Genomic DNA, 14,654 nt, shown 5'->3' with positions numbered 1-14,654 from the left:
GGTAAGTGTAGCGTGCAGAGGGGCGCTGGGAGTGTAGGAAAACACCAAAGGTAAGAAATTGAACCCATCCCAGAGTCCAGGAAAGCAGGAGTAAAACACAACAAGTTTCCTAAAACACACTGGAAGTCATGATAGAAAATAATGGAAGAACCAGAAGAGACTGCAAGACACCAATGATGGATTTCTGGACCTGAAGACCTGTGGAAGAAGGGGACCAAGTCCAAGAAGCACTTAAGAGTACAGGGAGAACACGAGCCCCTGCTAACCCGGATGAAGGTGCAAAAGTGGAACCATTGTTGAGAAGACAAAGTCAGTATTGCACCAAAAAATAGAGATATGGGTTTCTGGTTAGTGCAGAAGATGTCCCACGCCGGATGGATGAATGCAGTCAGGTTTGCGTCGCTGGATTCCGCCAACAAGCCTTGGCACATGCAAAGCTCACAGTTAGCTTAACATGGTGCTGCCCGGGACCAGGGGGGACCTGGTGACCTCTACCCAGGAAGGGGAGACAGAGGTGGCTCTCAGCAACTCAGAGAGCCCTCAGAAGACCAGGCAGCGTACACAGGAGTCCAACAGCACAGGGACAAAGAAGGTGCAAATGGAGGCCCACGCAGCACAACACATAGGGATTGCACGCTGCTGGAGAACCACTCAGGAAGCTGTGCATCGCAGGATGGAGTGCTGGGGGCCTAAACTGTGCTGTGCACGAAGGACTTCTTGGAAAGTCGCACACAAGCCTTAGCAACTGCAAGTCATGCTGTGCACGGGGGTACTGTCTTGCATGGGGAGGCAAGCCCTTACCTCCACCAAAGTTGGACATCTGGACAGTGGGACTTCGGGAGTCACTTTAGTCCACCACCTGTGTTGCTGGATCCATGCCTGTTGTCTGGAGAGTGGGTCCAAGCCACTGGTGGTCGCTGCAGAGGGGTGCCTGCTGAAGCAGGGAAGTGACTCCTCCACTTCAAGAGAGATTCCTTGGGTTCTTCTGGTGCAGGCTGAAGACAGGCAGCCCTCGGAGGATGCACAACCTGGAAACGGTTGCAGTTGCTGGCAGGAGCTGAAGTTACAATGTTGCAGAAGTCGATTTTGCTTCTTTGTTGCAGTGTTGCAGTTTGTAGAGTTCCTGGCGCATTCAGCTGTGGTTCAGTTGGTAGAAGATGAAGTAAAGGATGCAGAGGATTCCTGCTGGAGTCTTGCAATCCGAATCTGAAGAAACACCCACAGGAGAGACCCTACTTAGCCCTGAGAGGGGGGTTGGTCACCTAACTAGGTATGCACCTATCAGGAGGGGTCTCCGACATCACCTTCTGGCACTGCAACTCATATGCTCCCAGAGTTCTCCACCAACTTGGAATCCAAAATGGAAAAAGCCAGGGGCACGCTGGAGGAGCTCTGGGCACCACCCCTGGGGTGGTGATAGACAGGGGCGTGGTCACTCCCCTTTCCTTTGTCCAGTTTCATGCCAGAGCAGGGACTTGGGGTCTCTGAACCAGTGTAGACTGGAATATGCAAGGAGGCCACCAAATGTGCACATTCAAAGCATTTCCAGTGGCTTGGGAAGGCTACCCTGTAACACCTATTTCCAAAGGGAGAGGGTGTAACACCCTCTCTCAAAGGAAATCCTTTGTTCTTCCTTTCTGGGCTTGAGCTGCTCAAGTAACAGGAGGGCAGAAACCTGTCTCTGAGGTGGCAGCAGCTGGGCTGCCTGGAAAACCTCAGAAGGCTGTAATGGCAATACTGGGGGTCCATGATGGAGGCCCCAGAGTACATGGGATTGTGCAACCAATACTGTAATCAGTATTGGGGTACAATTCCCAGTTGTTAGACACCTTTCTTGGCCATATTAGGAGTTTCCATTTTGAAGCTACATATAGGTATTGACCTATATGTAGTGCCCGCCTGTAATGGCGTCCTCGCACACACGAAGTCTGGCAAAATGGGCCTGGATGATGTGGGGGCACCTCTGCTAGTCCAGGGGTGCCCTCACACACAGGTACTTTGCACCCAGCCTTCAGGGTTGGAAGACCTAACATATAGGTGACTTCTAAATTACCTGGTGCAGTGAAAATGGTTGTGAAATAATGCATGCACCATTTCACACAGGCTGCAATGGCAGTCCCAAAGAAGACTTTGTATGGTCTCCTTATGGGTGGCAAAAGAAATGCTGCAGCCCATAAGGATTCCCTTGAACGCCAATTCCCTGGGTACCTATGTACCATATACTAGGGACTTATAAGGGGGGTCCAGTATGCCAATGTGGAGCGAAATATGGAGTCACTAAACTGTAGTGACAAATTTAGAAAGAGAGAGCGCATGAGCACTGGAGTGCTGATTAGCATAACTCCAGTGACAATTTAGAAAATAGTGAAACCCACTGACAAGCAGGCCATAAACCATAAGCACTGGGGTTCTGACTAGCAGGATCCCAGTGACACAGTCAAAAACACAGTGATATCAGGCAGAAATTGGGGGTAACATGCCAAAAGGGGGTACTTTCCTACACCTGTGCAGGTGGGGTGCTGAAGGCTGTGGGAGGCTGAAGGATGTGGGGGGCAGAAGGCTGTGGGTGGGGGGCTGAAGGCTGTGGGAGGCTGAAGGCTGTGGGTGGCTGAAGGCTGTGGGAGGCTGAAGGCTGTGGGGGGCAGAAGGCTGTGGGTGGGGGTGGGGGGCTGAAGGCTGTGGGAGGCTGAAGGCTGTGGGCGAGGGGCTTAAGGCTGTGGGAGGCTTAAGGCTGTGTGTGGGGTGCTGAAGGGTGTTGGAGGCTTATGGGTACCTCTCTGTACAGAGATGCTGTGGTTGTAGCTTCCTGTGCAGAGATGCTGTTTGTTGTCCCCTGTGCAAACATGTTATGGTTGTTCCCTGTGCAGAGATGTTATGGTTGTAGCTCCCAGTGCAGAGATGTTATGGTTGTACCTCTCTGTACAGAGATGCTGTGGTTGTGGCTCCCTGTACAGAGATGCTGTGGCTGTAGCTTCCTGTGCAGAGATGCTATATGTTTGTTGTCCCCTGTGCAGAGATATTATGGTTGTTCCCTGTGCAGAGATGTTATGGTTGTTGCACCCTGTGCAGAGACACTATGGTTGTTGCCGCCTGTGCAGAGATGCTATGGTTGTTTCTGCCTGTGCAGAGACACCATGGCTGAAGGCTGTGGGCGGCTGAAGGCTGTGGGGGGGGCAGAAGGCTGTGGGTGGGGGGCTAAAGGCTGTGGGGGCAGAAGGTTGTGGAGGAGGAGCTGAAGGCTGTGTGCGGGGTGCTGAAGGCTGTGGGAGGCTGAGGCTGTGGGGCTAAGACCTTACCATGAGGCTTGCCAGAGGTGGGTTGGACAGGCTTACCATGAATCTGACAGGTTTGGAACTCACCGTGAAGGAGCACACCAGGAGCAGCATGATGAAGAGTACAGCCACCAGAGAGATGAGGACGACGGCCCAGCCTGGGACTCCCTCACTGGTCCTCGAGCCTGGCTTAGCTGTGGGAAGAGGAGGAAGTGATAACTCATTAAGAGAGGAGGCCTACTCTCTATGTAAACACGTCTTTCTGTTGTAAGTGGGCATTGTAATCTAGCAGGAAAAACAAGTGTCAGCAACTTCATGGAAAGTAAAGTCTATTCGAGCCACCCTGAAAGTAGCTTACAAGCTATGCAGGTGAACCCCAACTATAGACAAAATAGGGAAACATTATTGAAATGAAGCAAGCACACAGTGCACCCCTGCAGCAATGCCACAAAATCCAACCCTGAACTTCAAGTACATAACAATCATTGTTCTCTGCTCTAGGTAGAGCGTTATTGACTTCTGCCATTAGTTTTAGCCTAAAGCTGTGTCAAGAGATGCAAGATTACTAATTTTGGAATGTGTTTTCTTTACAGAAATAACCCCCTGGGTGGGTACAGATGCACAGGCATACATCATGAAGTATGCATCCCGGTAACTATGGCCCTCATTTCACCCTGGCGGTCCGAAGTCCGCCAGGGCCACAGTGGCAGTCTCACCGGTGACGGGCCGACGGTGAAGACCGCCACTCAATGAGTCTGGGGGGGGGGTTGGCGTATGCCAATGCACCGCATCTCCGTCTGTACGGCCAGGGCAGTTGGATCAGCATCTCCGACCCGGGGGACCAATGAAGACTGCCGGCGGTATTTGGAGCCGGCTTTCCACCAGGGTTTCCGCAGCGGTAGTAGCGCTACGAAAAACATGGCAGAAAGGCTACCGGTGACAGGAAATTTCTTTCCCGGAACCGGTAGATGACTTGCCCACCCCCCCTGCAAGCCCAATACTCCCCCACCCCCTCTCCATACCAGAACCCCCCACCCGCCTATCACAACAGCACCCCACCCCTCCTTTAGTGCAGCCCCCCTCCCCACCCCTCCTTTCAGTGCAGCTCCCCCCTCCCTCTCCCCCCCTTCTAGTGGGGTACTCCCCCTCTGCATTTACGCACACAGACTCCCACACACACTCCTCATACACTCATTCACGCACCTCGCATACACTCATACACCTACACTGACATACATGCATTCACTCACAAGCATCCATACACGCGCACAACATCAACATTCATACATGCATTCTACCAAGCATACACACATACATTTATACATGCATACACACACACATACTCACACGCATTCAATACACTCATACACACAATCATATGCACTTACAATCAGGCAGACAGACAACACTCACTCACAGACACAACACCCCCTACCCTCCCACCCCCCTCCCCTGTCAGACAATAGACCTGCTTTGTCCGGCTACGAGGTTGTCCAGCAGGGCACAGGAACAGGCGCTTCCGCCGCCAGCAGTGGCCCGCCACCCGGACATCACCAGGCCTTATTACTGCTCGTAATACGGCTGGTGGAGTCCTTTTGGCAGGGCAGGGCCAGTAGTGGAACCGCCCATGCGCCTCCAACCGCCAGCACGACTACTGGAGTATTTCCGCCCAAAATGTGGCGGAAATCCTTCGGTACTCGTGATCTGGTAGGTGGAAGACCTCCAGCACTGGTGGTCTTCTGGCGCTTGCAGCTTTGGTGGTCTTGGTAAAAGACTGCCAAAGTCAAAATGAGGACCTATGTGTCTGATTCACAAACCTCACTATGGAGTACATTTAGTACTATTGCAAACTGTAATGCACATTAAATTCAGAAACTACATGCAGAGTTTTATGCCTCTACATAACTTATACTTATGTGTGTGGAGTTCTCTGACCCAACTGAGCAGTCTTCGTACACATAAATGTAGGGGTAGGATTAGGGAGGTGGAAGAGGTGTTTATGGGGTCTCAGGGAAGAGTTTAGGGAGAGACGTCGCCCACCTACACAAACGTAAATCAATTTGAATACTCATGGGGTGGAGACATGTAACTTACACTAATGCAGTAAGCTTACACTTGGAGTTTGTGAATAGTAAACTTATTCTGAAGTATAAAGTTACTCAAAAGTGTAAGCTACCTTTGTGAATCCGGCCTTAAGTGTGCATATGTTTTCACGTATGGTGAACAATTTTAATTTACTTTTCTAATATTGTGGAAAACCATGTCAGAAAGGCAAATAAATAATTAAATGTATTAAATGAATGAATAAATAATGTAATAGTGGAAGCTTTGAGCGGGGGGCAGCGAAAAGAGAGTGCGTCGGTTGGGGGGGGGGAGCCAAAGTAAAAAGCAGAGCGAAAGCAAGGCACCGTACGCTGTGGAAGGACCCATCTCATCCAGTCAGAATCCTGTATTTGCATCTACAGACAGACTCAAACACACTTCATTGACAGCACACACCAACAGAAGACACTCCACAGTGAGGCACCAAGGGGAATTAAATGCAACTTTTGCACACAGTAACATAAGTGTTCATTAAATTGATTTCTGTTAGAGATGATACCTAATTCTGCACCAATGAAAAGGTATGCTCTCAAGAAGAGGATGATGGGAGATGTAGAGAATGGGGTTTCATCCGACATATAAGCAAAGAAAAGGGGGCATGTCAAAAAGTAATGCTAGATGCTAGAAAAACAGTAACAAAAACATATGAAAAGACTGAACAAATATACATTCCTTTCACAGAATGTGAGAGAAACGGGCACCGCATGTAAACTACATAAAATACATACATAGCTGAACTCCGAAATGCATATCACTTCTCTTGCATCCTAATCAGTTAATCTCCTGGTGCCAAGACACTATTGTCTCAGGACATAGAGTTTGGGCTTTACAAATATTCCTCATCATCCATGATCATCATCATCATCTTTATCATCAACATCATAAGCTTCATCATCATCCATCATAATCATCGTTCTTATCATCATCATCCTCAGTCATAATTATCGGTCATCATTCATCATCATCGTAATCTTCTTCAACCTCAGCATCCATCAGCATCATCCATCATAATCATCATCATCATCATCATCATCCATCAAACTCATCAGATATCATCATCATCCATCACAATCATTATCATCAGCATCCATCATAATCATCATTCTTATCATCATCATCCATTATAATCATCATCAACATCCCTCATAAGCATCACTGTAGTAAAACGCCCTTTTTTTTGGCATGGTTACCCTCACTTTTTTGCCTGCTGTCAGTGTGTTTTGACTGTGTTCATTTGGGTCCTGCTAACCAGGACCCCAGTGATTGTGCTCTCTCCCCCTAAATTTGGTTGCTTGGGACCACACACACCCCACATTTGGCATACTGGTGCCCCATATGAGTCCCTCGTATATGGTACCCAGGTACCCAGGGCATTAGGGCACCAGGAGTTCCCCATGGGTTGCAGCATGTTTTATGCTATCCATGGGAGCCCATGTAAAATGTGCCTGCAGGCCTTCCATTGCAGCCTGCATGAAAAGGTGCATGCACACTTTCGCTTCAGGTCACTGCACCAGGTCACTGTAAGTCAACCCTATGGTAGGACCTCCTAGCCTAGAGGGCATGGTGCAGGCATCTGTGTGTGAGGGCACCTCTGCATGAGCAGAGGTACCCCTACAAACTCCAGCTCCATTTTCCTAGACTTGGTAAATGCAGGGAAACCATTTTACCTGTGTAATGGATTGGGGAGTAACCATTCCCCTGTCCATCACCACCTCAGGGGTGGTGACCAGAGCTCCACCAGGTGGCCACTGGATTCTGCCATCTTGAATACAAGGTGGGCAAAGGCCACTGGGGGTATTAGAGTGGCCAGGCAAGTGATGTCACAGCCCCCTCCTGATAGGTGGTCTCCCTGCAAGGTGACCACCTTTCTGGGCTATTTAGGGTCTCCCTCTTCGGTGGGCCCTCAGATTCGACGTGCACGATTCCAGCCGGATTCCTCTGCAATGTTTACTTCACCTTCTGGCCACTGAAACTGCAACTGGACCATCCAGGAATTGACAATTTGCATCTACAGCAACAGCTCTGATTTGCAACATTGTTTCTCCGGCTCCTTCCAGCAAATGCAACATTTCCCCTACTGAGCATCCTCTGAGGGTGACGGGTCTTCAGTCAGCACAAGAAGCAATAAGGGATCTCCCTTGGAGTGAAGGGGTCACTCCCCTGCATCCGCAATCACCAAATGCAACGACGACTGGCTGTCTGGATCTCCTCTCCTCCAGAGCTGCATGGATCCTGCAACACAGATTGTAGTCTGGAGTGGTCCCCTTGGTCTTCTCTACCAGCTATCCAACTTGGGAGATGGTAAGCCCTTGCCTCTCCAAGCAGGATAGTACACCCGAGCACCGTGTCCCTTGCAGCTACCAAGGCTTGTTGGCATCTTCTCCAAAGGATCTTCAGGCTCTGTGTAGCCCCAGCCCACAACCCTTGTCTCTGAGACGCACAGCCCTCTGTGTGCTTCTCCAGCGAAGTGGGACTCCTTTCTTTGTGTGCTGTGTGGGCCTCACTGCGACTCCTGTGCTTGCTCCCTGTGGGTCACCTGTGGGGCTGCCTCCTCTTCCTGTAACTTTCCTCACTGCTGAGGGTCACCCGGGACTCCCCTCCATGGGTTGAGTCATCCTGGACCTTGCTGGTCTCCGGCAGCTCTTCATTTCTTCTTCTACAACATTTGCCTTTGCCAAGGCTTGTTGGTGGTACTGACCAACTGAAATCCTTCTTCCATCATGGGACGTCGACTGCATCACTTCAGGAATACTTCAGCTGCTCAGTGCTGCACTGCTGACTGTCTTGGTTCACCGTCAACCTGGTCCCGCATCCACAGAAGGGTACGTAGTAGCTCCTGTCACGACCGGACACTATAACGTGAACTGGACTTGGTCCCCTTCATTTACAGGTCTTCCTCTACCAGGATCCACCTTTGGTTTCTTGCAGTCTTGTCTGGGTCTTGCATAATTCTCTTGTGAAGTCCTTTTGGTGGGTTTGGGAAAAAACAGATACTTATCTCTTCTCTCCTGGTTGCTGAGGGGCACCCTGGTACTTACCGTTTGGGGTTCCTAGTTCCACCAGCTCCCCTCTACAGATTCTACTTAGCTGGGAGGGGGTCTGACTTTTGCATTCCATTTGTTTAGTATATGGTTTGGACTCCCCCGAGGGTCACTATTGTCTAATGTCATTGCACTGTTTTCTATTGCATTCTACGCCCATTCCTGATTACTAAGGTGTATATAATAGTGTGTTTAATCACCTGTTAGTAGAGCATTGCCTATACAGTATTTTAGTTGGTGTTACTAAAATAAAGTAGCTTTATTTGTGTAACACTGTGTGGTGCTTTCATTTCTGTAAATGTGTGTGACTATAAGTTGTACTGCATATGCTTTGCATGTCTCCTGGATAAGCCTTGACTGCTCATCCACAGCTACCTCTAGAAAGCCTAACTTCCTAGACACTGACTACACCTCATTAATAGGGAATACTTGGACCTGGTATAGAGTGATAACACCATAGGTGCTCACCACTCACCAGGCCAGCTTCATACAGTAGTGGGCCTTGAAGCACCACCTTTAATTTTGCAAACCAGCTCTTTTTCCAGGCGGCCCCTCCAAGTGGCCCTGTGCCAAGAGACTTTCCATCTCTGCTCCTGCTGGAACTGGGAGCTGCCTGAGGCTCTCCAGCTGGCACAGTGTGCCCACCAAACTCATCAACCACCCTGCAAAAGAGGAGACTGGTAACTAAACTGTGTGATTTTCTATGCATTTTTATAGGTGGCCTTAGATTGATTCCTATGGTGCAGAATTACGCACAGAAAGACTAACTTTATTAAAACTTTGAAAAATCATAACTCAAAAAATACTTAACACATCTTAACCATTTCGGTCTTAAAAATTATATAAAAGTCTGAAGCATTTTTATAAATTTTGATCTCGAGTTATTCATTGAGTGTATGTAGTGCATGTTTGGATTTGTGAGTACAACAGATGCTTAGCACATCTCCTGGATTAGCTGAACTGCTCGACCAGCTACCTTAAAAATAAGAGCATTAGGTGGTCTAATATTTACCTTTGAAACCAACGTATAGTTGCCTGGACACCCTGCACAGTATGCCTAGTTTTGCACACATAGAGGGCCAGCCTCCTACAACCATGCCACCAGGTACCCTGAGGCCATTCCTCTTAGGACCATTACAGCTCCTGCAGTGTCCAAAGTCCTTCTTGGTATCTTCTCAGGAGTGGGATTTCCTAAAGAGGTGGTCTCAGACAGAGGAGCAAACTTCATGACTCCTTACCTAAAAGCCATGTGGAAGGAATGTGGTGTGACTTACATGTTTACCACTCCTTACTACCCCCAAACAAATGGCTTAGTAGAGAGATTTAACAACACTCTCAAGGGCCCGGTCATGGGACTCTGAAAAACTCAGAAAGAGATGGGATGTTCTACTCTCATGCCTCCTCTTTGCCTATAGGAAGGTCCCTCAGAAGGGTGTGGGCTACAGCCCATTTGAATATCTGTTTGGGCACCCTATTAGGGTCCCCCTTGCTCTTGTTAGAGAAGGCTGGGAACAACCTCTCAAGCCTCCCAAATAGTAGATTATGTGCTTGGCCTCAGATCAACGATGGCTGAGTACATGAAGAGGGTTAGTAAAAACCTTCAGGTCAGCCAGAAGTTACAGAAACAATGCCAAGACCAGAAGCCTGTCCTACCTGTCTACAAGCCAGGACAGATAGTGTGGGTCCTGGAGACTGTGGCTCCCAGGGCACTCCAAGACAAGTGGAGTGGTCCCCACACCAGTGTGGAGTAAAAGGGTGAGGTTACCTACTTGGTAGACCTTGGCACTCCCAGAAACCCCACAGGGTGCCTCATGTGTACTGTCTCAAACCCTATTATGACAGGTCAGATATGACTCTGCTCATGGCCACTGATGAGGGACAAGAAGAACCTCCTAAGGCAGTGCTAAGAACTAATCTCCCTAACACCTGGTCAGACCACATGGTGTGAACACACCATTGACACGGGGACAGCTTGCCTGTTAAAAGCTAAATTTACAGGCAACCTGACCATGTAAGGAAATGCATCAAATCTGAAGTTCAGAAGATGCGTGACCTAGGAATAATTGAGCCTTCAGATAGCCCCTGGGCTAGCGCTGTAGTGCTTGCCCCAAAACCTCACTCCCAAGATGGCAAAACAGAAATGCTTTTTTGTGTAGACTACAGAGGTCTTAACACTGTTACAAAGACAGATGCTCACCCTATTCCTAGGGCAGATGAGTGCATAGATACACTGGCATCTACCAAGTATCTCAGCACCTTTGACCCGACTGCTGGCTCCTGGCAGATCAGGTTAGCAAAGAATACTAAACCAACAACAGCATTTTCCACACCTTGGTGGTCACTATCACTTTACTGTGATGCCCTTTGGGTTGAAAAAAGCATCTGCCACATACAGAGGCTAGTGAGTAAAGTCCTCCAAGGGTTGGGTTGGAAAGCTACAGGGCAGCTTGTCTGGATGAAATAGCTGTCTTTAGCTCCACCTGTGAGGATCACCTGGTCAACCTAGGAAATGTTTTAGATTCTCTGCAAAGAGAAGGCTGCAGTATCAATGCCTCTAAGTGCCAGATAGGGCAGAGGAAGGTGGTATATCTGGGCCACCTGTTAGGTGGGGGCCAAATTCAGCCACTGCAGGGGAAGGTCCAAACCATTTTGGATTGGACTCCCCCTACTAACCAGACCCAGGTTAGAACCTATTGAGGCCTCACTGGGTACTACAGGAGGTTCAATAAAGCGATGGTTCCATTGTAGCCCATCTCAATGACCTCACCTCAAAAAGGATGCCCAAGAAAGGTTTATGGACAGCTAGCTGCTAAAAAGCTGTTTATGATTTGAAACAGTCCATGTGCTCTGCACCTATCTTAAGAAGCTCTGACTACTCCAAGCAGTTCATAGTACAGACAGATGCTTCTGAGGTAGGGATTGGGGCAGTACTGTCACAAATTAATACAGAGGGCCGGGCCCAACCTGTAGCTTTTATAAGCAGAAGATTGACCCCTGGCGTTGGTCTGCCATAGAGAGGGAGGCCTTTGCTGTGGTTTGGGCTTTGAAGAAGCTGAAGCCATACTTGTTTGGCACTCACTTCCTTGTTCAAAGCGACCACAAGCCCTTTCTCTGGTTAAAACAGATGAAGGGTGAAAATCCCAAACTTCTGAGGTGGTCCATATCCCTACAGGGAATGGATAATACAGTGGAACATAGACCTCGGAGTAACCACTCCAATGCAGATGGACTCTCCATATATTTCCTCTTAGATAATGAAGACTCACCTGGACAGTGTTAGGCTTAATGTCTTTTGTTTGGGGAGTGGGGGGTTATGTAGGAAAGTGCCCTCTTGTTGGCATGATTACCCCCACTTTTTGCCTGATGTCCGTTTGTTTTGACTGTGTTTACTGGGATCCTGATAACCAGGACCCCAGTAACTGTGCTCGCTCCCTCTGAATTTGGTTGTCCCTAACTATTTTCCACCCCACAATTGGCATACTGGTGCCCCCATATAAGATCCTAATATATGGTACCTAGGCATTGGGGCACCAGGGGTTCCCGATGGGCTGCAGCAAGCATTATGCCACCAATGGGGAGCCCATGCAAAGTGTGTCTGCAGGCCTGCCATTGCAGCCTGTGTGAAAGGGTGCGGGCGCCCTTTTCAATACAGGTCACTACACCAGGTCACTGTAAGTCACTCCCATGGCAGGCCCTCCTAACCCAGAGGACAGGGTGCAAGTACCTGTGTGTGAGGGCACCCCTCCAAGAGCAAAGGTGCCCCCACAAGCTCCAGCTCCATTTTCCTGGACTTCGTGAGTACGGGGACCACATTTCACCCGTGTACTGGACTCATAATAGTAACGCCGAACCCGGGCATGTTTGGTATCAAACATGTCAGAATAATACCCCAATACTGTTGACAGTATTGGTTGAATAATTCAATGCACTCTGGGGGCCCCTTAGAGGACCCCCAGCTTTGCGCCTACCAGTTTGCAGGGTTTTCCCCAAGCCACTAGAATGCTTTGAAAGGCACATTCAGTGCCCTCCTTGCATAAACTAGTCTGCACCAGTTCAGGGACTTGTCTTGAGTGGTCCACTTGGTCCCCTCTACCAGCTCTTCAACTTATGAGGTAGTGAGTCTTTGCATCTCCTTGTAGGACAGTATCCCTGTGCACTGTGACTCTTGCAGCTACCAAGGCTTGTAGGCTGTTCTTCTGAGGGATCTTCAGGCTCCAGGTAGCCCCAGCATCCAGCACTCTTTCCTGCAATTAATTGTCTGCTCCAGCGACGTGGGACTCCTTTCCCGGTGTGCTGAGTGGGCCTCACTGCGACTCTTGTGCCTGCTTCCTGTGAGTTGCCTGTGGGCGCTGCATCCATGACTTCTTGCTCTCCTGACTTCTGGGGGATGCCTGGGACTCCCCTCGGACCTTCCTGGTCACCGGCAGTTGTATAACTCTTGTGCAATTCTTGCCTTTGCCAAGGCTTGTAGGTGGTTTTTCACTGACAGACGGGAACTCTTCTTCTGACGTGGGACATCGACTGCATCACTTCTGGACCTCTTCCTCTGTTTCTGTGCTGCATAGCCAACTCCTGGTCTTCACCGTCAAACTGGTCCTGCCCCTCAAGAAGGGCGGGCAGTGGCTCCTGCCCCAACCAGACACTCCAACTGGAACTGGACTTGTTCCTCTTCATTTGCAGGTCCTCTTCTATCAGGAGCCATCTTCTGTTTCTTTCAGTCTAGCTTAGGTCTTGCACAGTCCTTTTACAAAGTTTCTCTGTGGGTTTGGGAAAACCCAGGTACTTACCACTTCTCTCCTGGTCGCTGGGGGGTACTTTGGCACTTACATTTTGGGGTTCCTAGTTCCTCCAGCTCCCCTCTACAGATCCCACTTTCCTGGCTCAGGATCTGCCTTTCCCATTCCATTTTTTTAGTATATCGTTTGGACTCCCCCGAGGGTCACTACTGTCTGTTGTCACTGCACTAGTTTCTATTGCTTTCCAGGCTCATTCCTGATTACTAAGGTGTATATATGTGAGAAGGTAGCCTCTTTCTAGCATGGTTACCCCCACTTTTGGCCTGTTTGTGAGCGTGTGTCAGTGTGTTTTTACTGTCTCACAGGGATCCTGCTAGCCAGGACCACAGTGCTCATAGTTTGTGGCCTAATGTGTGTGTTGTCAGTAGTGCTTGACTGTGTCACTGAGGCTCTGCTAACCAGAACCTCTAAGCTTATGCTCTCTCTGCTTTTAAATTTGTCACTGTAGGCCAGTGACTTAATTTACCAATTTCAATTGGCACACTGGACCCCCCCCCCTTATAAGGCCCTAGTATATGGTACCTAGGTACCCAGGGTATTGGGGTTCCAGGAGATCCCTATGGGCTGCAGCATTTCTTTTGCCACCCATAGGGAGCTCAGACAAACCCATGCACAGACCTGCCATTGCAGCCTGTGTGAAATAACACACACGTTATTTCACAGCCATTTTCACTGCACTTAAGTAACTTATAAGTCACCTATATGTCTAACCTTCACTTGCTGAAGGTTATGTGCAAAAGTTACTAAGTGTGAGGGCACCCTTTCACTAGCAAAGGTGCCCCCAAATAGTTCAGGGCCATTTCCCCGGACTTTGTGAGCATGGGGACACAATTACACGTGTGCACTACAGATAGGTCAATACCTATATGTAGCTTCACAATGGTAACTCCGGATATGGCCATGTAACATGTCTAAGATCACGGAATTGTCCCCCATTCAAAATATGGAATTGGGGAGCCAATTCCATGCATCCTGGGGGCTCCACCATTGACCCCCAGTACTGCCAAACCAGCTCTTTGAGGCTTGCACTGCAGCTACAGCTGCTGCCACCTCACAGACAGGGTTCTGCCCTCCTGAGGTCTGGGCAGCTCAGTCCCAGGTAGGCATAACAAAGCATTTCCTTTGGGAGCAGGATGTTACACCCTCTCCCTTTGGAAATAGGTGTTACAGGCTGGGGAGGGGTAGCCCCCCCAGGCTCTGGAAATGCTTTGAAGGGCACAGATGGTGCCCCCCTTGCATAAGCCAGTCTACACCGGTTCAGGGTCCCCTTGTCCCCTGCTCTGGCATAAAACTGGACAAAGGAAAGGGGAGTGACCACTCCCCTATCCATCACCACCCCAGGGATGGTGTCCAGAGCTCCTCCAGTGTGTCCCAGTCTTCAGCCATCTTGCTTTGCAAGGTGTGGGAACACTCTGAAGGGCTCTGAGTGGCCAGTGCCAGCA

At 49.4% G+C, this 14,654-nt stretch overlaps 1 protein-coding gene across 1 annotated transcript in view; it reads right to left on the bottom strand.

Annotated features, from left to right (window-relative positions):
- LOC138301447 (platelet binding protein GspB-like) overlaps positions 1 to 14,654 on the bottom strand; it is a 65,816-nt gene that overhangs the window by 17,321 nt on the left and 33,841 nt on the right. Inside the window, exon 3 of the mRNA XM_069241947.1 lies at positions 3,360 to 3,466. Coding sequence (XP_069098048.1) covers positions 3,360 to 3,466 — 107 coding nt within the window. The remainder of the gene's footprint in view (positions 1 to 3,359; positions 3,467 to 14,654) is intronic.

Source organism: Pleurodeles waltl, chromosome 6, assembly GCF_031143425.1.
Source record: "Pleurodeles waltl isolate 20211129_DDA chromosome 6, aPleWal1.hap1.20221129, whole genome shotgun sequence".
Lineage (NCBI taxonomy): Eukaryota > Metazoa > Chordata > Amphibia > Caudata > Salamandridae > Pleurodeles > Pleurodeles waltl.
Note: the sequence above shows the minus strand (reverse complement) of the source record. Positions and strands in the feature narration are given on the sequence as shown.